A 24,220-nucleotide genomic window follows, 5' to 3' on the forward strand; every position below is an offset into this window, starting at 1 on the left:
AGGCCAAGGATGGAGACTGTCTTTTTTAAAGTGATCTGAAAGCTACTCTGGAAACCTTGTTTTTTGGCTAAAGAGTGGGTTAAAAATGCTTTAAACAAAATAAAAAAATATGAGTGGTAGGTGAACCTCTTGGGGCAGGGGTATTCCTTACAGAGTGTGTCACCACAAGTCCTTCCTTTTCCAAATAATTACTCTCAGAAAAAGGAGGCTCTAAACACAGGGGAGGTGTGTGGCAGCAGCCTCATCATTTTAAAGCCCTGGATGAAATAAAATGGACTGCCTTCAAGTCGATCCCGACTTATGGCAACCCTATGAATAGGGTTTTCATGGTAAGCGGTATTCAGAGGGGGTTTACCATTGCCGTTCTCTGAGGCTGAGAGACAGTGACTGGCCCAAGGTCACCCAGTGAGCTTCATGGTTGTGTGGGGATTTGAACCTGGTCTCCCAGGTCATAGTCCAGCACCTTAACCACTACACCACACTGGCTCTCAAAGCCCTGGATATTCAAATACAATGTTCACCACTTCCAAGAAGCCTGAGCAATGAAATTCTCATTGGTTCCTAGCTCAATAGCTGGAGGTACTGAGAACTCCATTTCCCAGACTCACCCAAGACAATTCATGTCACAGATGAGTATCCAAATTTTAAAGATGAGGTTGATGCTGTAATCAGTCTCCAATAGTCCTCTCTGTTAATCCATCTGGGCAAGGGCAACCAGTGGGGAGTTCCTCTGGGGGCACCAATATTACAAACAGCACATAAACTGGATTTTCCTGAAAACGCTCAAATACTAAGCTAATTACAAGCTGAGCCAAAGACCCTTGTCCATTACTAGCATATTATACCAAGACGTTTTCATCTAGATGTATGTAATAAACACAATTACAGAGGAATTAACAAATTTTAATTAGCCATGTTGCTATATTTGACTTGTATCCCTAACTCTACAATGGGTACCCAGAGAACATTGAGCAGAACTCTGCTCACACAGAGGGCTTTCCCATCTTCCTCTTGCTGCACCCCCTTGCACCCCTCCACTCCAGAGGATTGGGGGTTCTTTTTGAACCGTGAGGGATATGGTACAGGGGGCTACTGCAATACAGGCAGAAGTTCAGACACCCCTACTCTGTACTTGTGGAAGTACCTTCTGTTTATGAAATGTAATCCCCCCCAAGAAATTAAAGCACTTGTCTATATGCCAGCTTGTATTGCTACATTTACACTGTTTTTAACTTCTACAGATCTCTGTATGAACACCTATTATAGAATTAAAGTGGTTTATTGTCCTTTGCACAAACATTGTCCAAAATTCAGCAAAATTCATTCTCAGACACAAAACACACAATACATTTAGGAAAATATCCCTTCATAATTACTGAACTTGATTCAAACACATCATGAACATTCACTAGTTCACACAGTTAATCACACATGCATATCAAATTATTGTATAAAGTTCCAGAAACACTTTATTTAAAAATGGAGCAGTAAATGCTTGTCATATACATAATAAATGTAGCAAAAAATAAATAAATAAGGAGTATGTGCCCATACAAATAAGAACACTGTAAATGCAAACATTAATTACAGAACACGAAAGGTGTAAACGTCTGAAAAAAAATTGTGTGAAAAGTGTAAATGTTTAATTTTTCCATATCAATTTCCTATTTCCCCACATGTATGTGTTTGTGGTTCTTCTCCCAAGCACAAAAAGAAATGAGGATGGCCAAATCCTTGTCACTGCTCTCAAGGTATTTTGTAGGACACCAGTTTAAATTTTGACAGCATCTGTAAACAAGTGTTTTCCTGACCTCTGTTAATAGAGAACGGGATACAGAGTTTGACAAGAGGCAATTTTTAATTTTAAAGCAAAAACAAAAAGACAAAAAAAAACTAAAGCCATTATACAATAGGATTTTGGGGTTTTTATTTTTATAATTCTACAAAAATGTTTTTGTCTATTTAGTTGGTCAAACTTTGCAATGACTTCCAAAATCCTGTACAGTTTAAAAATGTACAGGAAAAAGTATTTTTAAACAAGCGACACATAAGATTATTGCTGAAATATTAAAGACTATTTCATAAAAGTGTCAAAATTGTATTTGTAACCTTAATATAGACTGATGTAAAACCATAGGAAAATTCCAGTTATTAGTTGCATTTAACAGAAGATCTTGAAATTACAGTGTTCTGGAAATATAAGGTTGTTTATTTTTGTTATTTATTTCCAAATGTTAAGTTACAGGGACATCTTTAAAGATAAATAGGCTTATATAGGATATTTTATTAGTTTTGCTATTAAAGCAGTATAAGCAAAAGATCTACGTTAGGAGTTTTCTTCCAGAAATTCTTATAAATGTATAAGACAGAGACTTACTAGATAGTCTACAGGAAAAACATGAACAATTTTGTATGTCTGGAGTCAGTCTATTGACCAGATTATCACTACTCTATCTCCAAATCTTCTGAAGAAAATTGTACAACTCATGATCATTTCAAGGAGCACCTATAAATGCATTTTGTTTGATCTTGGTGACACAGCATGAGAAAGGATTTAAAGGAATAGACTTACATAGCTATACATCTAGACTGGTTTCATAGTTCCAAAATGATATGACATTTAATTTTCATCAACATCAAAAAGACAAATTGAACAGGATCAGCAAGGGTCAAATGGATCCTTTTGGAAAGCGGATTCACACCATTGTGATGGAGTCATTTTTTAGAAGGAGTTATAATAACTCTTCTATGTACATCAGAGTTATTAGCACCTATTGATAATGATATGTTCACCTTCAACTCTCACCAAATTCTTAGTGCAAACATAATATTCATGTAAACCCCATGACAATTTACATAGCAATGAAGTTATATAAATCACAATGGTTTGAAATCTTCAGCATGGAACAATGAATGTATTGTCAAGCCTGCCTTTCCCTTTATTGTAATGTGTCATGGTATTAAGATGCAATGTGCCATGGTATTAAAATGCAATATATCCTAATTTAGATCCCCTTACTCAGAATCAACTTTAAGTGATCAATCATTTGATACAAATCTGAGTGAAGAGGCTTACAGATCAGCTTGGCACAGAAGACTCAGAAATGTAATAATGCTGGACTTTCACTTGCTTGCATGTCACTTTAACAGTCTGCTTAAACTAAGTAAACTATGGAGGAAAAAGATTCAAATTAAGTGCTTGCAAAGCCCATAAAATTACCACAAACTGTGCTCTATATCAGTACCAATGTTTACCTTAATGAGTCAAGAGGTGTGTGAAATCCAAAGCATCACAGCTTAGTCGTTGGTTTAACAAAGCAATGGCAATTTTACCAAGCTTTTTTTTTTACTCTTTGAAGAATGCTATGACTCTGTCATTGAATTCTGCACATTCAATACTTAAGGTTCTGACATTTATGTCATTCACGCAAAGTAGGATCTTCCTCCTCTCCATCTGGATTGAACCTATTAAAATGTATGCTGAAATCATGCTCAGATTCAACATTGCCAAGTTCACTTGAAGCAGGGGCAATGGTTGGCCGAACAGCCCTTGCTTCTGGTTGACAGTTCGGCTGTATCTGAGGATGGGCACTTTGAGAAACAGGACTGGACTTCTGCTTTGGTTGAGCTGCTTGGACAGAGCTAGCCAATCCCAAATTGCTCAGAGCATCCAACGTTCCATCAGGGTCAATCATTGAATTTATCACTGAACAAAGAAAGAAGATGAAAAGCTGGTGAAGTCAGTATCAGAATTTGTTAACAGAGAACAGATCCCTCTGTCAAAATTACTCTAATAGTACACAGCCTTTATTTTTTAAAAAAATTCCCATCTCTTCCTAAAATGTTGAAGGACACGCTTTACAAACAGCATCATACACATCTACTGCATTTTTCAGAATCTAAATCTGTTTGTATAATTCAAGGTAAAAGACAGAACACAGCTTTAATAAAGAATGATTGACAAACAAATGCAGTAGTCCCCTCATCTGATTGTACCAAATTAGGTAGTGGTTGCTTGTTTGAAATCATCAAAACTGCATTGCATTAAACCTTACCCCCTCAGTGAAAAGGCAGTGCTCTACATGCTCAGTGGGAAAAAAAGCGTATCTACATAGCTCCTCTTTAGTCAGCTTACAGAGAACACATCTGCAAAAGGCTGCCTTCAGAGACCAGATGGGCTCCTCAGAGTCAGCCTGTACCCACAACAACAAATATAGACAATAGTCTGACTTGGATTAGTTATGCTGTGTGCACAATCTTCAGTCTAATGTTGATGGAGGTTTCTTCTACACCATCCCGCACCTTATTGTTCAGAGAAGTAATCCTGTACTGCCTATTTGGCACAAAATGAAAACTAAAAAGTTTCAATTCAAATGCTCTTGATACCTGATTGAATGAATTAATGTTCTCATCCAAGAGCCACTGAATGAGGCTGAAACTATGCATATTTTGCACATTTGCTTTGTTTTTGAAATGGCCAGGTCCTGTTTAAACACAATGTCCATGATCTACAAACATCCAGGACATGCTACTACTTCTTTGGATAAGCCAGGAAGTGACAAAACAGAAAAATTAACTTCTTGTCTTTTTATGGTTTTCAGAAGTTAATTTTTCTGTTTTGTCATATCAGAGATATGGGAACCAAAAGACTTACATTTACTACTGAAAAGGTATTCTGGGCAAGAATTCAAAAATGATTTTGCGTAAGCGCAAAATAGAATGATGAAGTCATAAGCAACTCCACCTTTTTTAGGATACCCTCATCAGAACTGAAAACCACAGAAGTCTGGACTAGCAAAGAATAATTATAAAGTACTACTGCCCTAAGATTCTCTGTACTGTTCATGCATACGGAAGAGAGGGACAGATGCAATTCATTGTTCTCTTCACTCCCTCTGCTAATCAGAAACTTGAAGAAAAATGATCTTGACTGATCTCCAGGGTGCTGCAACAGCTAGTATTTAGCTTTCAGATGTGTAGTATCTGTTAGAATAAGCAAACTTGCATGTTCCCTTTAAGGGATATTTGGGAAATATCCCATCTAGGATGCACACCTTAACGTGGTGAGGGGGTTTGAGAGTGTTGAAGAAGCTAAGAGCAATGCCATCAGGAGTCTAGACCAAGAGGCTAGACTCCTAGCAAGTGCACCCAAGGCGGAATGGTCAAAGCTGAAACACCAGACTAAGATGCATACAAACTCAGAGGAAGGCAATGGTAAAGCACCTCTGAATATCTCTTACTACGAAAACCCTATGATCAGAGTATCCAAAATGCAACACGAGATAGTGCTGGAAGATGAGACCCCCAGGTCAGAAGGCACTCACCGAGCTACTAGGGAAGAACAAAGGACAACTATGAGTAGCGCTGTGACTAATGACGCAGTTGGGTCAAAGCCGAAAGGAAGTCCAGAGGCTGATGCGCACAGATGCGAAAGAAGAGTCTGGAGTTGTACAACGTACACAATAGGAACATGGAATGTGAGAAGCATGAACCAGGGAAAGTTAGAAATTGTCAAGCAAGAGATGGAACGCATAACATTACAATGACTGGCGTGAGCGAACTAGAATGGACGGGAATGGGACATTTTCAATTGGGCAACTACAAAATATTTTATGCAGGAAATGAGAAATTAAGAAGGGGGTTGCTTTAATAGTGAGAAGTGATGTAGCAAAAGCAGTTAGGAGCTACAACGCAAGGTCTGAGTGAATTATATCAATGAGATTAAATGGGAAACCTATCAACATAATCATCATCCAAGTCTATGCTCTGACGTCAAATGCAGAAGAAGAGGAATTGGAGAGATTTTGCACAGAAGTACAAGAAGAAATTGATCACACACCAAAACAAGATGTGCTGATAATCATGGGGGATTGGAATGCAAAAGTAGGGAACAGAGAAGAACTAGGAATTGTGGGGAAATGGGACCTAGGAGACAGAAATGAAGCAAGAGAAAGTCTTATTGAATTCTGAGAAGCCAATAATTTGTTTCTTGCAAACACATTTTTTGAGCAACCGAAAAGACAACTGTACACATGGACATCACCAAATGATCAATATAGGAATCAAATTGATTATATAATTGGTAGCAGAAGATGGAGAAGTTCCATACTTTCTGTGAAAACAAGACCAGGAGCAGACTGCGGTACAGATCATGAACTGGTCGTATCGAAAATCAGAATAAAGCTAAAGAAGACCAACAAAGCAATCATAATGCCAAAATACAATTTAAATAACATCCCAGAAGCATATAAAGATCAAATAAGGAACAGTTTTGAGGCTTTAAACTTAGTTGACAGAGAACCAGAAGAACTACGGAATGAAGTCAGAGACGTTATCAGGGAAGAATGCAAAAAGACAATACCTCTAGTTAAAAAGACAGAAAGACCTCAATGTATGACTGAAGAAACTCTTCAAATGGTTAAAGCAAAAGGAGACAGAAACACAGTCAGAACCCTAAATGCAACAATACAGCGACTAGTACATAGGGACAAAGAGAACTATCACAATAGTTACTGTATAGAAATAGAAGAGGACAACAAAAACAAGAGCCCTGTTCCAAAAATTAGAGAAATGAAAGGTAAATTTAAACCAAGAGTAGGGATGTTGACTAATCAACAGGGGAACACGCTGACTGACCGAGATGAAATAAAAGGAAGATGGAAGCAATACACTGAAGAACTCTACAAAAGAGATGCCTGGATGAGAGATTCATTCACGGAGGAATCGTATGATGAAGAACCAGAAATTTTAGAATGCGAGGTGAAAGCTGCTCATAAAATACTTGCAAGAAACAAATCACCAGGAATAGATGGCATACCAATAGAGTTGCTACAAGCTACTGAGACTGAATCTGTCCAAATTTTGACAAAAATCTGTCAAGAAATATCGAAAACTAAACAATGGCCCACAGACTGGAAGCATTCCATATACATCCCAATTCCAAAGAATGGGGATCCCAGGGAATGCAGTAATTATCGAACTATTGCCTTAATATCCCATGCAAGTAAAGTAATGCTCAAGAAATGCCAGACGTCCAAGCTGGATTTAGAAAGGGAAGAGGCACCAGAGATCACAAACATACGTTGGATAATGGAACGGAGCAAGGAATTTCAGAAGAAAATCACCCTGTGCTTTATAGACTACAGCAAAGCCTTTGACTGTGTAGATCATGAAAAACTATGGAATGCTTTAAAAGAAATGGGGGTGCCACAGCATCTGATTGTCCTGATGCGCAACCTATACTCTGGACAAGAAGCTACTGTATGGACAGAATATGGAGAAACCTATTGGTTCCCCATCAGAAAGGGTGTGAGACAGGGGTGTATTTTATCACCCTATTTATTTAATCTATATGCAGAACATAGCATACAGAAAGCAGGATTGGACCAAGCTGAAGAAGGTGTGAAAATTGGAGGGAGAAATATCAACAATTTAAGATATGCAGAAGATACCATACTACTAGCAGAAACCAGTAATGATTTGAAACGAATGCTGATGAAAGATAAAGTGGAAAGCACAAAAGCAGGACTACAGCTGAACGCCAAAAAGACTAAAGTAATGACAACAGAACATTTATGTAACTTTACAGTTAACAATGAGGACATTGAACTTGTCAAGGATTATCAATACCTTGGCACAGTCATTAACCAAAAGGGAGATAATAGTCAAGAAATCAGAAGAAGGCTAGGACTGGGGAGAGCAGCCGTGAGAAAACTAGAAAAGGTCCTCAAATGCAAAGATGTATCACTGAACACTAAAGTCAGGATCATTCAGACCATGGTATTTCCGATCTCTATGTATGGATGTGAAAGTTGGACAGTGAAAAAAGCGGATAAGAGAAAAATCAACTCATTTGAAATGTGGTGTTGGAGGAGAGCTTTGCGGATACCATGGACTGGAAAAGGCCAATGATTGGGTGTTTGAACAAATTAAACCAGAACTAGAAGCTAAAATGATGAAACTGAGATTTTTATACTTTGGACACATCATGAGAAGACATGATTCACTAGAAAATACAATAATGCTGGGAGTAGAAAAAGAGGAAGGCCAAACAAGAGATGGATTGATTCCATAAAGGAAGCTACAGACCTGAACCTACAAGATCTGAACAGGGTGGTTCGTGACAGATGCTCTTGGAGGTCGCTGGTTCATAGGGTCGCCATAAGTCACATAACAACAACATCCTATGTACCTGTTTACCAGTGATGTAACTTCCTAAAGGGTGGGGTTACCTGGCTGCTCTTCCTCCTCCTTTGTCTGGTAGTTTTTGCATATCCTCCATTTAGCTTGAGGAGAGAGAAGCATCCACATGGCTTCTCTTCCAAGATGACAATTATAATGGACTGAGACTTCTACTTTTCTATCTAAGCTAGAGCCTATGTTTCCTGAACATATGAAAGGTCGTGAGTAAACATTCTTTATCTTTTACTTAAGAAGATTGTGTCTGTAATTATTTGTGTCTGAGGGAAAGGGTGGACTGGTTGATTCTCATCCCGCTGCTTGCATTTATATCTCTGCTAAGAAATAGGACCACGAAACTATTCCTATTTCACACATATTTTTATTTATTTATCACATTTGTATACTGCCCCATAGCCAAAGCTGTCTGGACGGTTTACAACAAAACAGGTATGTCTGGTTAATTTCTTTTGTCAGGACAAGAACAAGATCTTTCATGAAAGATTAAAGAGGTACAAAATCAGGAAGAAAAAGGACAAAGGGGGCAGTTTTAAGAACAAAAGCTTCCTTCCAACTGTGTTGAGGAGGGGCCTCCAGATTTTGAGCTCAAAGAATGATTTACACAGCAGGAAATCAAGGGCAGGGTGGATGGAGTGAAGCCAGTTAACATTTGCACACTCCCTTTCAAGAAAATGGCCTTCCATACAAACACTTAGTGCTTTTTTCCTAGAGCCAACCAGGGTTATCTGATGAAAGTCAAGTTCAGACATACACACAGACAGATAGATGCCCCAAGGCAGGAGACAGGAAGAATCCAGCCTTTTCAAGTGCCAAGATCCCTCACTGATGCCAGTGAATGAGGTGGGAACATGGAGCAAGACTCAAATCTTTCAAAATGAAGATTCTCAAGAGAGGGGAAGTAGTAAAACACTGAGAGCATGGGGTGTGGGAAGAGTCAACAAATCATTGTAGAAAAATAGTTGACAGCCAATTTTTAAAATACCAAACAGTATCAACAAAGGCAAAGCAACAGTCTTCATGGGATTGCCATTGGAATTTTTATCTCTGAAACAGGACCAAGCTGATATATGATTTTCATGAGGAAGACTGCTCTAAGAGAAGCAATGGGATAGCAAAGGCTGAGCAAGCCACCATGCCTACATAGTAGATCTACTGTTGAGTATGTCCTCTTCAGGAATTCTTATGGCATACATGATTTCTTGAATTGTGTCCACATAAGGTAGTGAAATTTGTTACAGAGAAGCTCAGTTCAAACTGGAACTCTGTATGGGCCCAAGATTCTGTGTGACTGTTTAAGCCTTGCTCTGAGCAGCAAGCTTGGAGGCGGTGCCAGTTCAGGCTAAACAAGAGCTAGGTATCATTTATTAGATGAATCCCCACAGGTTCCCATCAAAGATCTTCCCAAGACTGCCATAAAACTGCTGCAGCGACCAATATGATGACTGTATTTAAATAACCTAGTTTCTGAGGAGTTGATGTTTTAGCAACAGTGTAGCTAGTGGAGTGGTTGCCAATGGGTTATCCTTTAGAATGATCCATGTTGCACCTACTTATTACCTCTTAAGTGCTCGCATCCTCTGGATGTTCAAAATGATCTCTTGGGAGTGGCTGCCCCTTTTTGCAATACCAATCAGGAGTGGCTCATCTGGTGGGATGGAAACACAAGAGTCTTCTACGCAACAGTGTCACTGACATGTACCAGGAGAGGGCCAAGGTGGCAGTAAGGTTGGGGCTGTGTGGATGCACTGGTGGATGCAATCAGGTGCTCTCGTCTGTGTGTCTGTGCAGCCCTGAACATGTCCCTCCTGGCATGTGGGAGTGATACTGCTGCCAGGAGGCTATTGTTGCATTATCTACCCCACTGGGCAAGCCATTCTTGATGCTAATATTTCTAATTATAGATGGCCAAATTTCAAGTTCTACGATGAGTAAACCCTAAACTAGTTTATCCAAAGCCCTCTAGGCCCCAAAACATGGGGAAGTAGAGGCTTGTAATGATCCTGGTTGTGACAGTACGACAGTCCTGTGCCTGCTGTCACTGAAGGTGCAAGGAAGAGCAGGTAGTGGAATTCCCTCTACTCCTCATGCAGGCACACTCCTGCCAGCCACCAGGTCAGATAGCTGCAGACTGAACAGTCACCTGTGGAGCTGGGAAGATCTTTCTGACTTATGTTACAATCTGTTGTGAGATCTACTATTTGCATGGTAGCACTCTAACAGGAGTTCTACTACAACTTTCTAAAGCAGAAACTAAGGCTTTGAGACAAGGCAGTAGCTACTTCTGCGGAGAGGAGGAGAATCAAGCCCCTACTGATTCTCATCTAGTAACTGAACAAATAGCCCTAACACTGGGAGTTATCTCCCTTCTCCCCCTCCCCTCACACCTTTCTAAATACCTTCTATAATTTCTGTAGGAATTTAACCAAAAAAGAAAAATCAAAAGTCTGACACAATGAAATGATTTTTATTTAGAAAACCCTGATGTTAGCAACATCAGTATAAAATATTAAATACCTTGTAGCTGTTTCTCAACCCTCCTCAATTCTTGCAATATAGATGATATTTCCTGCATGAACACATCATAAGCATTAGCTTTCATTGAGAGAAAAATCTGTATCACAGTATGTATACTATAATAATTACACACACAAGATGCCATATAAATTAAGTGGTTAATGTGTATAACAACCAGCCATTGTGTACATTCATGAAGTCTCATGGGGAATATGCACATAATGGAGAGAATTGTGCTCATTTCCCAGTTAATATACATAATCTTCAACAGGCTTAGGGGAATGTACATATCTCAACTCTCTGGGCAAATGCACATTCTCTAGTTGGTATACACAGCCTTCAGGAAACATGTCCTTATTTTCTGTCTCTTGTTCAGAAGTGTACAATCTGAAATCTCAAGGTTTTTAGAGCACTGTATCTCAAGACCCACGAGTTCTCTGCTTCAACATTACAGTCCCAGTCTGATTCACGGCTCTCTTATGTCCCTGCTTTTATAATAATAAATAATAATAAATTTTATTTTTAAGTCGCCTATCTGGCCACGACAACGGCCACTCTAGGCGACGTACATAAAAAGATAAAAGGATAAAAATACAACATTTAACCAGAACAAAAGTCGATGAAAATCTAAAACCGCCCATCTATACAGCTAACCCTAGTCCACCCCAGCAATCCTGTATGCCTGCCTGAATTGCCAGGTCTTTAAGGCTTGGCGGAAGCCTACCAGGGAGGGGGCATGGCGAAGATCATAAGGCAAGGAGTTCCAGAGGGTGGGGGCCACAATCGAAAATGCCCTCTCTCTGGTCCGTACCAGCCTAGCTGTTTTAACTGGTGGGACCGAGAGAAGGTCTTGCATGGCTGATCTTGTCAGGCGGCATATTTGGTGATGTTGGAGGAGCTCCTTCCGATAAACTGGTCCGAAACCGTAAAGGGCTTTAAAGGTTAACACCAACACCTTGAATTGGGCCTGGTACACACTGGTAGCCAGTGTAGTTCTTCTAACACCGGAGTGATGTGATCACGGCGACGGCTGTTTTTGATCAAACGTGCCACCGCATTCTGTACCAGCTGGAGTTTCTGGACCGTTTTCAAGGGTAACCCAATGTAGAGCGCATTACAGTAGTCTAAGCGAGAGGAGACCAGGGCATGTACTACCCGTGGGAGCAGATGGACAGGAAGGTAGGGTCGCAGCCTCTGTATTAGATGTAATTGATACCAAGCTGCCCGGCTCACTGCCGCAACCTGAGCTTCCATGGACAGCTGGGAGTCAAGAATGACCCCGAGGCTGTGGACCTGGTCCTTCAGGGGCAATTTTACCCCATTAAACACCAGGTCTATATCTCCTAACCTTCTCTTATCTCCCACGAGCAGCACCTCGGTCTTGTTGGGGTTCAGCTTCAGCCTATTACTTCCCATCCATTCACTTACGGACCTCAGGCACTTGGAAATGGTATCCACAGCCAACTCTGGTGAGGACTTAAACGAGAGATAGAGCTGAGTGTCATCCGCATATTGGTGACACTGCAACCCAAATCTCCTGATGACGGCCCCCAGCGGCTTTACATAGATGTTAAATAGCATGGAGGAGAGGATAGAACCCTGTGGCACTCCCCAATTGAGAGGCCAAGGGTCTGAAACCTCATCCCCCAATGCTACCCGTTGATGCCTGTCTGAGAGATAGGAATGGAACCACCGCAAAACAGTGCCCCCTATTCCCATTCCCCCCAGGCGATCCACAAGGATACCGTGGTCAATGGTATCGAAAACTGCAGAGAGATCCAGGAGGACGAGGAATGTACATTCTCCCCTATCCAACGCCCTCCTCATATCATCCACCAGGGCAACCAAGGCTGTTTCAGTTCCATGTCCAGTCCTGAAGCCCGACTGGAATGGATCTAGATAGTCTGTTTCCTCCAAGTGTGTCTGTAACTGTTTGGCCACCACTCGCTCAATCACCTTGCCCAAGAATGGTAAATTAGAGACTGGGCGGAAGCTATTCAGCTCTTGGGGATCCAAGGAGGACTTTTTTAAGATGGGCTTTATTACTGCCTCCTTGAGGGCTAATGGCATAGCACCCTCTTCCAAGGAAGCATTCACCACTGCCTTGATCCCTTTGCTCAGTCTCTCTTTGCAGCCCACAATGAGCCACGTGGGGCAAGGATCAAACAGACAGGTGGTTGGCCTCACAGTAGAGATCACCTTGTCCACTTCCTCAAAGGGAAGAGGCTGAAACCGATCCCATCGGACCAGAATGCAACTGGCCGACTCTGGCCCACTTCCTGTATCCACGGCGTACAGAACCGTGCTCTTCAGACGCTCGATTTTATCGGCAAAGTGTTTTGCAAATGTGTCACAGGAGGCTTTTGACTGCTCCATAGGTTCCTGCACAACTGGACCGACCAGGCTTCGAACCACTTGGAACAACCTCCTGGGACAACACTCTGCGGACGCAATAGAGGCAGCAAAGAAGTCCCTCTTTGTTGCCTTTGTTGCCACCTGGTAGGCAGCTATTGCTGCTCTAACCAGTGTCCGATCGTCTTCAGAACGAGATTTCCGCCACCGGTGCTCTAGTCGTCTCACCTCCTGTCTCAGACCTCGCAACCGTGTGTATACCAGGGTGCGATCTGAGTTCTATTCAGGGGGAGAGGACGTTTCGGGGCCACCCAGTCTATTGCCCTGGTGATCTCCCTATTCCACTCCGTCACCAGGGTTTTGACCGGGCAACCTTCAGACAGCTCCAGATCTCCCAGCGCCTTCAGGAATCCCTTAGGCTACATCAGGCGTCTGGGGCGGACCATCCTAATAGGTCCTTGTCCCCTGCAGAGGGTATATGGCACTGAGAGGTCTACATTCACCAGATAGTGATCTGACCATGACATGGGGTGAGAAGAAACAGCCCCCATTTTCAGAGCACTTCCTCCCCCTCCCGAGACAAACACAAGGTCAAGAGCATGACCGGCTACATGGGTGGGCCCAATGTTACTAAGGTGCAGATCCCAGGAAGTCATGGTTTCCATGAAATCCCGAGAAGCTCCAGAGAGAGCAGCCTCGGCGTGCAGGTTGAAATCCCCCAAAACCAAAAGGTTGGGAGAGAGCACCCGCACGTCCGAGACAACCTCGAGCACCTCAGCTAGGGAGTCAGCTGTGCAGCGGGGTGGGCGGTACACAAGGAGAATCCCTAAACTGCCCTTTGGGCCCAACCTCCAGTACATGAAATCAATAAACTTGGTCTCGTGGAGAGGGGGTCTGGCGAAAATCAAGGACCCCCGATAGATAACTGCCACTCCCCCTCCCCGCCTACCAACCCTCAGCTGCTGTGCGTACTGGAAACCGGCTGGACACATGGCCTCAAGCACAGGAGCTGAGGCCTCATCCAGCCAGGTCTCCGTAATACATACCAGGTCTGCGTTCTCATCCAAGATCATGTCATGGATGAGTGTTGTTTTCTGTACCACAGACCTGGCGTTACATAACAGCAGTCGAAGGTCGGCTGGAGTCCTGCATCCCCCAGTTGTCTTCTGGTGATGAACAGGCCCGGAACAGGGGATGGATATTAAGCATCTATCCCTCGTTCCCCTAGGCTGGCGTGGCCTGTCACCTGCACCTCTCCAGCATCTGCCGCCTAGCCTTTTAATATCATGGCTTCCCACCCTCCTCACAACATCCCTCTCCGGTCTGCACATGTCCCCCTCCCCGATTGGCAGTCAGGCAGGTCTCCCACCCTCCCAACCAGGTCTCCCACCCTCAAACAAATCCACACAGAATTGCCTGTATTATCTTAAAAATATCTCATGGGTAAGTCCTGATCATGGATTTCTCATGAAACATCTAGATTGATTCCATGTAGATCCTCTCCCTTGCCATTGTGCCCCAAGTTGACGGGGAGGGGCACAACCTCCTAGCTGAGCACTGGATTGGGGAAGTCCGACTAATATTCCACTCAACACAGTTGTGGAAACTAACTCCCCAAGTTGAGCATATATCTATCTATCTATCTATGTCAGTGTGTTTAGTATTACAGAAAGTTATAGTTAGCAGTAAAATCAAACTACACATTGAGTTCAAGTTGCTTTGTGTTGTAGTCTACAGTTTTTTGTTTTTTTTTAAAAGATTGTTAATTGTATTATTTTGCTGTTTGCCACCATGGGCTCCTTTGGGAAGAAGACCAGAATAGAAAATATATACATACATACATGCAGCAGGGCCAAGAACTTTTAATGTGGATATATTCTCAGGAACATTGGAAGCTGCCTTAAAAGGAGTCAGGCCACTGGTCCATCTAACTCAGTGTGGTCTACAGCAGTGACTCTCCAGGGTTTCAGACAGAAGTCTCTGCTACCCCTACCTGAAAATGCCAAAGATTGAATCTGGGACCTTCTGTATGCAAGGCAGGTGCTCTGCCACTGAGCTCTGGCCATTGCTAGCGATAAAAGATCCAAAATCTATTTTCTTTAAACCTTTAACAACAACTGGGGGACTGTTTCCCCTTTTCAACATGCCTACGTGAGAATGAAAAATATTATTTCATCATACCATGCTTGATGTTTTCACAACTGGGATATCACTTTCAGCTCGCAGTTTTTTTTCAATGTCTTCCCAATTTCTGTCTTTGTCCTTGAATAACACTCTATAGCCAAGAGGACAGAAGAATAATTATGAGCCTTATGATATAAATACTTCTATGATTTAATAACAATAAAAGATCACCAGCTGCCTTACCAATTCTAACTGAATCCTACTCAAAATAAGATTAGTGTTTGCAGTCTTATGTGGCAAGCTTAGTTGCTCTTGCTCTTACTTGTGGGGGAGGCAAAATGAGAATGCAATAAATTTTACCCAGTCATCATTTTCTCTTGCGTAGACACAGCCATGAATGAAAATAGATGAAAAATTTCAAATGCTTTCCCTGCTTTTTGTAGTGTACATTGTAGCTGCTGTAAACTTTTGAGAATTGGAGGATGGAAATACTGACAAGGTGAAAAGGCGAAATTCTGTTTTGAACTCAATGGGGCTAACATAGGACTGACTGCACTTGAAGTAATAGACTTGCATTTTATTATGACGACTCTTCATTTTTATATAGTGCCATCTATCTACATGGCACTTTATAGAATTTACTAGACAGGATTAAAAATATCTTCAGTCCCTCACTGTCCTCTTGTCTCAATTGGGTCAAACATTGATAGCAAGCTGGGGAAGGGGATGAAGGACATGGTAAGGGTGCTGGTGGTCCAGTAAACAGCTTGGACCCAAACTGTTAAGGACTTTAAAAGGTCAAAAACAGCATTTTGAATTGGGCTTGGAAATGTGCTGGTATTCAGTGCAACTGAAATAATACAGGTGGTAAGAACACTGACCACCTCACCCCCAATAGGACTCTGGCAGCTGAATTCTGAACCAGCTGAAATTTGTGAATCATCTTCAAGGCAGCCCCAAGTAAAGTATACTGCAGTAGTAAAGTCTCAATGTGATCGGAGTATGGGTCTCTGAGACAAGGTCAGCCCTCTCCAGATAGGAATGTAGTTGGTGTACTAGTCAGAGCTGGTAGAAAGTTCTCTTGGTGTTTGATGCTCCCTGGGCATTGGGACTGTATACAGTTACGACAGTCAAGTTTTATTTTCAATCCCTTTCCTAATGATCCCTAGCATGGCATTTGCCTTTTTCACAGCTGCTGCCCACTGGGTCATGATACCCACTACGACCCCAAGGTCTTGATCCAGGTCAGTTACTGCCAGTTCAGCCCCATTAGGGTATATGTGAAATTTAGATTTTTTTGCCCCAGTGTGCATTAGTTTATACTTGCTTACATTGAATTACATTTGCCATTTTCTGCCCATTCAATCAGTTTGGAGAGATCCTTCTGGGGCACCTTGCAATCTCTTCGTTTTAATCACCCCAAACAATTGGGTATGATCGGCAAACTTGGCTCTCACTGCTTATTGCCTTCTCTAGAAATAAAATACTGGGGAAGAATGTGTGCCTGGAAACTAAGGCACAGTCACTCTAAGTTCTAACTATAATATGTTGATAGCTGAAGAATGGAGTAATGATTGATATAAAAGAAGCAATTTTTAAAAACTGCAAGAAAAAACCCACTTTGTGAATAAGGCAGTGCTGGGTATCCTGAGAAACACATAACTCCAGGATTGTGCTAGATCTGAATTCATGACTGACTTGACTGAAATGATCTTTTATATATTCCAAGCAATCCAGGATAATTGGTTTAAAACCCCATTCACAAGTTCCAGGAACATTAAAAAAATTTCATGAGATTTAAAAATACTTCTAATGAATGAGTAGGAATTAGCACATGAATTTTTTTTTTTTTTTAAGTTTCTGGGGTAGAGTTCACAGTTAAAGAATTAAAACTGAAAAGATGCAATTTGGTTTTTAAAACTCACTTGTAGTTAAGGGTGCTACACAAACATTATTTGCCTTTATTTTCATAACACTAGATATGGATGTGAGCAAATGTGAAATATCAGCTCTTCTCTTGTCCATATAGAAGTGATTTTCTTCAAGTGCTAATGGGAATAATAATGCCCTATTTGCCTTTAAAACTTGCTGCAACATGTTTGAAAATTTGTATTTAGATCTCACACATAAAATACCAGAATATATATGTTTTGCAAACGTCCTTACCAGAAATTTGTTACTGCATTTATCTCATTGCCCCTTCATAATCAATCTTATTCAACTTCTTACATTTAGTGCTAAGATTTCTTTTTCCAGGCCTTTATACTGCAGAGCTTTGACTGAGAAAACACTTTTGTTTTTTCAAGCTTTCCCAGTAACTCCCTATCTGAAAAGTTTTATTTTGGTTCTTTGTTCTCTTTTCAGCTTCCGTATATAGAATATGGAAACAAATAAATATGTGTGCCTTTCTATTCTCCAGAGGTGGTGAACACATGACATGGCGGGATTACACTGCCTCTTGTGGCTGCAGACAGGAAATGCAGACTGGTCTTTTTCCGTTGGACACTCCCCCCAGACCATTTTTCTGTCTCAGCTCAGAGCAGACATGATTTTTCACTTTCCACATCTAACCTCTCTGTGTTTAAACACTTGTGCTTTAAACACACTTTTTTTCACTGAGTGTGTGTTTCTGTGTGTGTGTGTGTGTGTAGACTTTGTCCTCTTGTGCTTATGAGTGTGTATTGCAGGGTTATCCCTGCTTCAGGGCTTTCTAAACTGTCATTTGTTCTGCTTTCTGTTCTGACATCCCTACATTTTTTTAAAAAATGTTCCTGTTTATTTTCAGCCTCCTGGCTGATTCTCTGTTTAGAGAGACTGTATATATCTTCCGTTCCTTGTCCCCTCACAAGCTCTGTCACTGCCTCTGCTTCACACACAGCAGAGCTCCTATCAAAAGAGGAGGATTGGCAGCAGCTATGTTAAATGAAACTCCAGAGGGCAGTTGTGTGTGTGGTGTTCCTCTAGTGAGGAATTTATGGGATTCCAAAATTCTCCAGGACAAGAGCAGACAAATCCTCTCCCACATAATAGTTCTGGGGCAGTATTATATCATATGGGACTGTATGTTCAAAGTGCATGCATTCAGAGCAACCTGATCCTCTACAAGTAGTCAAGCCCATGCAGTTATCAGTTTATGTATTGCAACAGATTAGGCAAGCTTGTTAGGGAATGTAGCTCAACAGGTTATACAGTTAACAGCTCCTCAAGCACAGCCAACAGTGGCATCTAGTAGCCAACAGTGGCATCCAGTGGCCAACTGGGAGCAGTGCAGACCACTAATGCTCAGTCTGCAGTGCCATAGGCTACTAGTAAAGAAAATGTACTATCGAAGACAAAATAAAAAACAAAACATATTAGTACCAGGCGCGCTCAAATCAGGGCCAAGCCTTATCAAGTGTACAACTCCTCTTCAGCTGAAGAGGGTGATGACTCCAAATCCTCATGCAATTCCAAGGGGGAAAGCTGCAAGAAAGCTGAATACAGATCTTCATGACCCTACTGTGTCACTGGGCATAGAGAAGTGGGAATGGAGTGATGGGGTGGAAGTTGAGAAGAAAGTCTCACACCAACAATTTAAAGATGAGCATTCCGTTCTTTTGCTTTGTAAAACTTTAGAAGCTTTAAAACTTAATGATAAATCAGCTGACCAGATACCCGTTTCCTCCAAAAGTGCAGAAGTACTAAGGAGCCCACTTTGAATGACACTGTTATCCCAGTCCTGGCTACCTTTAAGAAGGTGACTAAGGCTGAATTGCACCCCTTCAATCTAAGACTCATGACTTTGGCAAGCAAATATTATTTATTGGATAAAGAGTTCATGGAACAACTTAAGCCATCAGTAATTGATTCTCCTATTGCAACTTTAGTAACCAAAGTTTTGTTTCCTAAAGGGGAGACCCAACCAAAGGATACCACTGAAAGAAGTGGTGGAAGAATAGACTTTGCATTGCATAAGGTTCATGAAGCAGACACTCTATTTGCTCTGTATGTGCAGCTTCAGTATTTGCAAACATATCATTGGTGTGGATTGATAATTTGTTGGATGATCCAAGCCAATCTCAGGAGAGAAGATGGAAGACTATTTTAAAGATTTCCAGGGCAGCAGCGTTTGTAGCAGATGCAATGCTAGATACTACCCAGGTTGCAGCTATATCTATGCCAGCACCAGTAGTGGCATGCCAATCCTTATGACTGAGATCTTAGGATGCTGATCACTCATCACGGTTAAACCTAGCAACTGTGTCCTATGCAACTGGTAGGCTTTTTGGTGAGGAGGCATTGAAAGAAGTGCTGGTGGATCCAAAGGAGAAGCACATATATCTAGTAACCTCAGCTGGGAAAGAAGACAAACAGAATAGCCGCCAATACATTCCTTATCAACAGTTGTATCAACATTCCTTTCGTGCTTTTCATTACCAAGTGTCATGAGTCCCATGGAAAGGACATGGAGCTTTGAGGACGAGGAGACAGACTTGGATTGAAGGGAAGGTTCTGATGTGCATTCAGATGTGGTTGAGCATGAAGGATCCCATGTTACTGACAGTGACAGCTCCACCCCTGTAGATCCGATTACCACTGATGAGGTGCTGCCCGATCAGGAAGTTGTCTCTCCACCTTCCCTTCACCCCATCATGACCACCGCACAGCCTTCTTCCTGAGAAGCAGGACCTTACTGAAGTGATCTAGTCGCCCTCACCTTGAACACATAGGCTGTCGTACTGGCAGACTCAAAGGGTTCCCACTGTCCCTCTAAGGAGAAGTGCTTGCGTGCATGCATGCTCCCAACTGTGACACTTTTCTCATGTGAATAGGGATCCTGCCCATCCTTATTTAAGGAGGTGTGTCTAATTGCTGCGACAACATATTAGCGCATTGTAGTCATGCTGAATCCTGTGTAACCTGTAAGTTGATTCATGAAGTGCTCTGAATGGAATTTTCCATTAAATCTATTAAAGAAATGCACACCTTCATGTCTGCATCTGACTTCGACCAGTTTGGACAAGACACCAAAGAAAAGGTAGAGGTCCCAGGGGAGGGGCTTCATCCTGGTCCAGATCCAGATGTCAAGCAGCAGGAAACTTAGGCATCCACAGTAGGGGAGGCAGTGGAAGTCAGGGCAAGGGAGCACATTCTTCCCAGTTCTGATGCCAATGCTGTATGAGTAGGGGGCTGTCTGCAATATTTCCATCAAATGTGGAGGACATTCACCAATGGTAAGTGGGTCCTGAACCTGATGCAGCACAGATTGTTTTTAGAACTGAGGTCACAGCTGCCTCATCAGTTTCTACCATCTCCAGTTTCCAATTCTCCAGAAAAACATCTAATAGTAAGGTAGGCAATACACCGATTGCTGGAGATAGCAGCCATAGAACCTGCCCCTCCAGGGGAGTATTACTTAGGTATTTACTCAATATTCTTTATGGTTCTGAAAAGAAATGGTTCCTGAAGGGAGGTGCTAGACCTCAAGTTCCTAAATCAGTTTGTAGTGTATTGGAAATTCAAGATAGAAATGCTGGCATCAACCAGACAGGCCCTACACGAATGAGACTCCTATAGACTTAAAAAAGGCATACCTTCACCTCCCAATACATCCCCATCACAGGACATTTTTCTGTTTTGCTTACTACCATCAACGCTATCAATACCAAGTGATGCCATTTGGGCTGGTGTTGGCACAGTGAATATTCACAAAAGTCATGGTGACCCTGGTGGCATATTTATTTTTATTTATCTATTGCATTTATATCCTGGCCTTCCTCCCACAAGGAGCCCAGTGTGGCAAACAAAACACTCTAAAACATCTTAAAAACAGACTTTAAAATATATTAAAACAAAACATCTTTAAAAACCCTTTAAAAGCATCTTAAAAAACAATTTCAACACAGACACAAACTGGGATAAGGTCTCTACTTAAAAGGCTTGTTGAAAGTAGCCACTGAAAAGATAACAGAGATGGCGTCAGTCTAATATTTAAGGGGAGGGAATTCCAAAGGGTAGGTGCCACTACACTAAAGGTTTGTTTCCTATGTTGTACGGAATGGACGTCCTGATAAGATGGTATCTGCAGGAGGTCCCCAACTGCAGAGCACAGTGACTGGCTGGGTAATATAAGGGGTAAGACCAGAGCTTGGAAAAGTTATTTTGAACTACAACTCCCATCAGCCCAATCCAGTGGCCATGCTGGCTGAGGCTGATGGGAGTTGTAGTTCAAAAAAGTAACTTTTCCAAGCTGTGGGTAAGACAATCTTTCAGGTATCCTGGTCACATGCTGCATAGGGCTTTCTACACCAAAACTAGAACCTTGAACTTGGCCTGCTAATTAATGGGCAGCCAGTCCAATTTTTTCAGCAGTGGGGTGACATGTTGGTGATACCCTGCCCCAGTGAGCAGTTGCGCCACCACATTTTGCACCAGCTGCAGCTTCTGGACCAACCTCAAGGGAAGCTCCATGTGAGTGCATTACGGTAATCCAGCCTGGAGGTTACCAGTGCATGGACAACAGTGGTCAGACTATCCTGGTCCAGAAACGGCCCAGCTGTCTTACCAGCTGAAGTTGGTAGAAGGCACTCCTATAGCCTTTGTGCCTCCATGTGAATTCATATCTGGACGGCCTCCTCTTGAGGTCACTACCTCTGCAGGCAGCACCCAGGGACATTTTCTCGGAATGAGGTCACTTGTGGTGAACTACAAAAAAAGCAATCTCATGCCATCTCACACCATTGTCCATCTGGGGGCCTTATAGACAACCAGAAGGGTGTGCTTTCAGTGTCACCAGAGTGGAGGTCAAATATTCAGCTGATGTGACACAACTGCTCAGGGTGGGAACAACAGATCTGATGTATTAGGCAAAATGTTGGGTCTCCTGATTTCAACAATACAGCTGTTGTCTTGGGCACATAATCACACCAGGCTGCTTCAATAGCTCCTGTTGTGATACCGAAGGGCTATAGCTCTCAAAAAGCACATGACTGTTCCACTGTTAGGAGCCTTGCACCGCTCACCACTATGGTGAACCATAGAGCAGAATCTGATCAGGTGAGTGCCCCTGGAAGAGAATGTCAGGTCAGTGATCACAACAGATGCAAATCTGGCAGGCTGGGGGGTGCATTTCAAGGACAATTTATGCAAGACTGTTGGATAGACAACAACCTGAGGCATAGCATCAATAGGTTGGAGCTCACGGCAGCAAGGTTAGTCCATCATTTTGCCAGAATATTTCCTAATTTGGACAAGGAGGGACTTGTTCTATGTGTCTTCAAGAAGAGACATCTCTTCTAATGAATTGGATGCCATCCAACATGGAGTTGATAATGGCGGAGCACATCAAAGGTGATGTAAACATCCAGGCCAATTGGCTGAGCAAGCGACAGATGCAAGCAGAAAAATGGAGGTTAGTAACAAATGTGTTCCATCAACTTCAAGTGACATTTGATCAAATGTATCTAGACCTGTTTGCATCTCTCCAGAATCGGCAGATGCTGAGGTTTTATTCAAAGTTTGTTTGTCCAGAGGCAGTGGATGCTTTGGTGAGTTTGCCTTATCAGCTCCTTTATATGTTTACACCGATTCTGTTGAGTGGGGTGAATTGACAGAAGCAGGTTTCACAGACCAAGTGATAAATAGTTTCCTGACGACCATCCACCTTAAGAATTTATCAATCAACTGTTGCTGAAAAGACTTCCATGTTATCTAGACACCAATTGAGTTTGGAGGATGTTTCCATACAACTGTTGCTAGAATTTCTACAATGTGGTTTGTTAATGGGGCTTAAACCGGCTACATTAACATGCAAAGCATCAGCAATTTCATCAGTTTTGATATATAGTCAACGTAATCATTGGGTTCACATCTGTTGGTGAAAAGATTTTTGAGGGTAGCATTTTTACAGTGCCCACTAGTCACTCATAGATTTCCAACATGGGATCTCCACAAGGTGTTGCAAGCATTACAAAAACTTTCTTTTTCAGCCACTAGGGAAACTGCCTTTGAGACTCCTGTCCTACAAGATTCATTACCTGGTAGCAAACACAACAGCAAGAAGAGTGTCTGACCTTGCAGCTCTGTCAATAGCACAACACCTATGTTGTATTTTCCACTCAGACAGAGTAGTGCTGGGAACAGATCTTTCCTATATACCAAAAGTTAACTCTTTTCATTGACAGCGAGAACTTTGCCAACATTTTGTACATTCCCTTCACACCCAAAGGTAAAAGTTTGGCACTCTTTAGATGTAAGGAGAGCATTGGAAGTTTACATTAATAGAACAAGACCAATTAGGGTAACAGACTCAATGTTTGTATCCTTTAATCCATTAACCTTAAGGCTCAATGTTGTCAAGATAGATTAGAGTATTGTTTTAGCATGATTTACAGTAGCTGCCTGTGCCACAGCATGTAGTAGTGCATTCAGTAAGGGCGGTGGCTACTTCTGCAGCATTTTCAGTAAACACACTTCTTCATGAAGTATGCAGGGCGGCCACATAGGCCATGCCAACATTTGTTACCATTACAGAATAGATAAAAATGGTTCTGCAGAGGCAACCTTTGGGAGGCAACTTCTTTGATTGATAAATAAATAGTCCAACCTGGGAGGTACATCCCACCATGTCATATGTTTATCACCTTCAGAAAAAGGATTGTTGTCCTTACCTGAAAGGTGTTTTTCAGGTGTTGAACAGATGACATGGGCCCTCTCATGTTTAAGTGTTTTGTTTCATTACTTCATTTTAATTACTGTAAGTTAGTGTGGTGTGTGTTCATATATAGACAAAAACTGATTTGGTTTATGAGTTGGAATATCAATATCTGCGGAATACTAGTGGGTTGGATCCAGACTTGCCCCTCCTCAGTGAATGGAAGGCCCACTTGCAGAGGAAACCAAGATCTAGCAGACGCATCCTACTAGAAGAAGGTGGCATAGTACTGATTTTTACATATTTTCCTTTCCCCTGTTGGTTTCAATTTTTATTTCCAGTAAGATACAGGGGATGTTGAAATGAGGTAAATTAAGGAGAAAAACAGTACTTTACAGA

The 24,220-nt window shown here is 41.9% G+C and overlaps 1 protein-coding gene across 13 annotated transcripts in view; it reads right to left on the reverse strand.

Annotated features, from left to right (window-relative positions):
• Positions 1-1,443: 1,443 nt before the first annotated feature.
• Positions 1,444-24,220, reverse strand: part of CEP170 (centrosomal protein 170) — a 138,506-nt gene continuing 115,729 nt past the window's right edge. For all 13 annotated transcript variants that reach the window (XM_061624606.1, XM_061624602.1, XM_061624595.1 and 10 more), the window contains 3 exons: positions 15,247-15,340; positions 10,714-10,765; positions 1,444-3,706 (listed from right to left, as the gene is read on the reverse strand). In XM_061624606.1, the coding sequence (XP_061480590.1) occupies positions 3,420-3,706; positions 10,714-10,765; positions 15,247-15,340 (433 nt within the window). In that variant the 3' untranslated portion in view covers positions 1,444-3,419. The remainder of the gene's footprint in view (positions 3,707-10,713; positions 10,766-15,246; positions 15,341-24,220) is intronic.

Source organism: Rhineura floridana, chromosome 4 (genome assembly GCF_030035675.1).
Source record: "Rhineura floridana isolate rRhiFlo1 chromosome 4, rRhiFlo1.hap2, whole genome shotgun sequence".
In the NCBI taxonomy this organism is placed as follows: domain Eukaryota; kingdom Metazoa; phylum Chordata; class Lepidosauria; order Squamata; family Rhineuridae; genus Rhineura; species Rhineura floridana.